This window comes from Polypterus senegalus, chromosome 17 (assembly GCF_016835505.1).
Source record: "Polypterus senegalus isolate Bchr_013 chromosome 17, ASM1683550v1, whole genome shotgun sequence".
Taxonomy (NCBI): domain Eukaryota; kingdom Metazoa; phylum Chordata; class Cladistia; order Polypteriformes; family Polypteridae; genus Polypterus; species Polypterus senegalus.
In genome coordinates this window covers 45,254,739-45,259,806 of record NC_053170.1, presented here as the reverse complement: position 1 = coordinate 45,259,806, position 5,068 = coordinate 45,254,739, and the positions used below count along the sequence as shown (strand labels likewise).

The following is a 5,068-nucleotide window of genomic DNA, read 5'->3' as shown; positions in this document are numbered from 1 at the left end:
AATCAGATAAAATGCAGGAAGAAACACAATCTTGAGGGTATTAAAAATCACTATAATATCGACTAAGTTCTGCTTCGTATTTTATACCTGTTTGCAAATGATTATTGCTGTTCTGACTTTTTTTATTCATTCAGAGCTGCATGACATTTTCTTTACAAACAGCCACAATCTGCCGCACTGTTATTTCCAACAGATTTTTAATTTTTGAAATGAAATGCTTGCATGATTTTGATCTTTAGCAGATTTGAGTGTGCAGATAAATGCAGCAAGCATTTCTGTGCCAGAAAAATCACGGAAACATTTTGCGACACTCACCATTATTTGGAGTTAACACTGTCAGTATAGACATCACTTCATTCTGAAAGTTGTTCAAAGCTGTATGTTCATGCAGACAAAAATCAAAGGAAAGATATATAAAAGGGCAGTTGAAATACAACTTGCAAATAATTCAATAAACGTGATTATACTTCCCTTTTTATGAAAATATATAATTTGGTTGTATTTTTTAAAAATATGTAATATTTAAAAATTACAATGATAATAATAATAATCTGTACGCAGAGCTTAACTTAACTAAATACTCTGCGTCCGGCGCTGATAGTTTTATTCCTCTAGATTATATATATATATATATATATATATATATATATATATATATATATATATATATATATATATATATATATATATATATACTTTCGCGCTTTCCCCTAAAAGTTTTTCACTCTCAGCACAATTCAAAGCAATATTTATTAATTAATGATGTTAAATTACAGAAACAAGGAGTTACTCTAGCAAGTACCACGGAAATTCTTAATTTTGAATATTTGCGCAGCGCAAGACATTAAAAAGGGGAACACTAAAGAAAAACCCGGCTGTGTGAAAGTGAAGCACCGCTCCAATTCGATTCCTTTTCACGCGCATCACAAACCTGACATAAAAAGGTACTGTAATCAATCACAGGTAACGGCTCATCAATGCATGTATACACCCATAAATTTGAATTGTTAAACATCTACACCACTACTCTCCACCTGAAGGTTGGCGTTTAAAACGTTTAACTTTCACTAGCAGATTGCACTCTTATTTGGATTTCACCCCGAGCCCCTTAAAGTCAGCTATCTCCTTACTCCCCCACGTGGTTCTTAGCAAAACAACAAGAAAGCAAAGTAGCGAAATGTAGTCTTTTTTTTCGTTTGTTGTCATTTGACTTTTCCAAGGTAGGCTGGCATGAGAAATGGAAAACAAATTCGACAGTCCAATCATCCGCTGGCCACACTTGCGGCGACAGCCAATCGGAAGCGCTACCGGGCTCATTTCTTCCGAAACAGCCAATACGTCGTACCGGGGCGTGCTCTGCAAACCCAGCCCGCCCCAGCAGGTTGCACTACTTGCCTCTAAAGCTCGCACGTCTCTGAAGTGCCATCACTTTCTTAGTAGCAGCCATGGCTACAACAGCTCAGTATATCCCGAGGAATAACTCTTTGCCTTCCAACCCGTTAATGCATCCCGACTCAGACCGGATGCACCAGGGGACAACCTACAGAGAGGTGCAGAAGATGATGCACCACGAATATTTGCAAGGACTTGCTACTAACACCGGCCACCCAATGAGTCTTACCCATCATCAGTGGCTGCCGACATCAAATAGCGACTGGACCAGTGCAACCCATCTCGGACAGCCCGATCATAACAAATCCAGCGTGCAGGCGAGCAGGGACGACTTGGGGAGCGGCTTTCATCACAGGCCACATCTGGTGCACCAACAGACTCAGAATAACCACCACGGTGCATGGGCACCCACCACTAGCCATCACCTGTCTCCCCTTTCCCCGGCGTCCAACGGCCACCAGTCACTGGTCTATTCCCAGTCTGGGTACACGAACCTCAACGCAATGCTAAGCCCGCAGCCTACTTCTCTACATCACAACCTGAGGGACCCCCTCCATGAAGACACAGGTAGTCATGACAACCAAATGGAATCCCCCCAGCAACCTTTCAGCCACCATCAGGACCACTCGGACGAAGATGCTCCGAGTTCTGATGACTTGGAGCAGTTTGCCAAACAATTTAAACAACGGCGGATCAAACTGGGCTTCACCCAGGCAGACGTTGGCTTAGCCTTGGGAACTCTTTACGGCAACGTGTTTTCACAGACAACCATCTGCAGGTTCGAGGCATTGCAACTTAGCTTTAAAAACATGTGCAAACTCAAGCCACTTCTAAACAAATGGTTGGAAGAGACCGATTCAAACACAGGCAGCCCCACTAATTTAGACAAGATAGCAGCACAGGGCAGGAAACGAAAGAAGAGGACTTCGATTGAGGTCGGGGTTAAGGGGGCTCTGGAGAACCATTTCTTAAAATGTCCCAAACCGTCGGCTCATGAAATCACTAGCCTTGCTGGGACACTGCAGCTGGAAAAAGAAGTTGTCAGAGTTTGGTTTTGTAACAGAAGACAAAAAGAAAAAAGAATGACCCCTGTCGGGGTCCCTCATCCCAGTATGGAGGATGTGTATTCGCAAGCAGACACTCCACCAATTCATCACACACTCCAGACCTCTGTACAGTGACTGTTTTCAGGAGCAATTTAATTTAACAAACATATAAAAAAAAGGAAAGCTATGGATTTTACAAAACTGTTCAAGGACAGCATAAACTGCAAAGTGAGTACATCCCACGGCTATGAGTCTGAAAGGCAAAGCGAGCCGGTGGGGACGCCTAAAACTGCGAGAGAGAGCGCGAGAATGAGAGAACGAGAGATTCCTCAAGCTATTAAGCAAAACAAAGATTTCTTTATTAACCAAAATGATCTACTTTAAATTACATTAAGCCGGGCTCTAATGGAAAATTAAGCCTAGATCGAGTATCTCCTCTCATATATAAATATGAGAAACAAAAAACTGGTACAACCCACTTAAGACTTTCTGTTTCTTTCTTTCTTTTTCATTTTAATTTTCTTTTTTTGTTGCGATGGAGATACATTATTGAGTTTGTTGTATAAGACAGACGTACAATAGAGTTTTATTTCCTGTTCGTTAAATGCGAATTCGGGGTTTTGTATCTTTCTTTCTTTCTTTCTTTCTTTCTTTCTTTCTTTCTTTCTTTCTTTCTTTCTTTCTTTCGTTTATTTTCCCCGTGTGTAAGAACTACTTTACTAGATATATTATCTAAAAGTATGGGTCAGTTACCCTACCAAATACGATTACTCACTGGATATGAGTAGCAGTGATCATTTTGATTTTTTTTTTTTTGGAAGATATGATCTAGTTATTAAAAGACGTTGCACCCGTTTGGCAACACCTCCTAAAAGGCGAACAGCTGCCAGACTTCAGAAAGTTGCAAATCAGGACATGCGACATAAAGAACAGCCTAAATTCTTTTTAATCACATTACATTTCTGTTTGCATCAAGCACTTAAAACTTTGTGTAATATATAATATATATTTTTTTCCTATTGTGCACGAATTTATTTTTTAATGTATATAAATTGTGTGTTGACTTCATAATTGCAGTTTCTATAGGCCAATCTTTTAAAAGCGCTGTCATTCACTCGCTGTCAAGACGCATCAGCCAGCGAAAGGAAGTGGGTGTATTGGAAATGAAAGAAAATTCTCAGGAATCCAAATCAAAAGCCCGGGCCGCAGTCCTAGCGTTCGACATAACGTGCTTTTCATGTAGACCTCACATCTTTTTTATATAGTTTGTCTGGTTATATTTTGCAAAATACAGAATTTGCGAAATCCACGAGGGCATGCGAACATCCGACCTGCATAGTGTAATGAAGGGAACAGTTTCAAATGACATATATTTATTGGTTCTGTGTGTGTCTGTGATACGTATTTTATTTAGTTTTCTTTATTGTTTATATCTAAATATATATTTTTTTTTAATCAAAGCTACTGAACCCCAATAATGTATGTATTTAACTGTTTACAGTTTGGCGTATTGTAAGGAAAACACGGGCGTAATAGGGTACAAGATATGAAATGTTTAATTTTTACAGAATATTAATATTAATAATAATATTAAACTTGCCAACTTTAATTATTTCCAATATGTAAATATGTCGAATATGTAAACATATGTATTTGTTTTATTTTTTCTTTTTTCTTTTTTTGTTTGTGTTTTTTTGAACACTTTTGTACACTTACTAATTCCAAGAAAATATTTTAATATGATTTCATTTTTGAATTCGATGCATTATATATTTATTTCTTCACTGTGTTTGGAGTTTCTTTTTTTTTTTTTTTTAGCTATTTTAATGATTATGTTGGAGTGGTTTTTAAATGATTTGGTTACTACATTGATTGTATGTTTGTTGCGAAAATGTAGACTGAAAAAGTCGCATTTATATTTATGTTATAGTAATATTTTATTACTTACATAAACCATATACACAAGAAAAAATGATTTTTTGTCTTTTTTAATATGGGGATTTGCAGGAAGGGGTGAAGACTGGACAGCAATCAAGAGTTTTAAAAGCGCTGTTTACAAAGAAAAACAAAAGTACAGTTCAGTAACAATAGGGGTCGTGGGCTGTAACGAGACAGTAAAATGCGGGGTCTTTGTCGAGGCGTTTCACGCGCTTTGTTTGCCTGTGTCGCGCTTTTCAGGGTGCATATCTGTAATTTGTTCATGTAATCCAAATGTTCTTTTATGTGATGCTAATGTTTTAAGTTTTAAAAGTTATAGCTTCCAAACTAGAGTTAAATCCAGACAACAATACATACATTTTATAATATCTAAGAAATTAGTTTCGTGAAAGTTTTGGGGAAAAATATTTCAGCAACACTACAACGCATAGAAGGCTGCTTTTTGTGTTTGCCTGATGGTCTGAAACTTAGTGTCATGGACCGCTATTCTACTTAAATTTAAGCAATTTAAATAAAAATACTATCAAGAATAATTTCAGACAATTGAATGAAACAGATAATAAGATCAAATGTTAAACTAAAGACAGCCGCAGTGTTAAGATTTTGTAAACCAAGCAGTTTTTAATCTAGCATGACACCTGGTGAATCGAATCTTGGTTTAGAAAATGTTGGCACTCTTGAAAATGAAATTT

At 37.4% G+C, this 5,068-nt stretch overlaps 1 protein-coding gene across 1 annotated transcript; it reads left to right on the top strand.

Moving 5' to 3' along the window:
- Nucleotides 1-1,412: 1,412 nt before the first annotated feature.
- Nucleotides 1,413-4,211, top strand: pou3f1 (POU class 3 homeobox 1). Its single transcript, XM_039740419.1, has one exon. It carries the CDS (start codon nt 1,446-1,448, stop codon nt 2,571-2,573), a length of 1,128 nt encoding a protein of 375 aa, XP_039596353.1. The 5' UTR covers nt 1,413-1,445; the 3' UTR covers nt 2,574-4,211.
- Nucleotides 4,212-5,068: the final 857 nt, after the last annotated feature.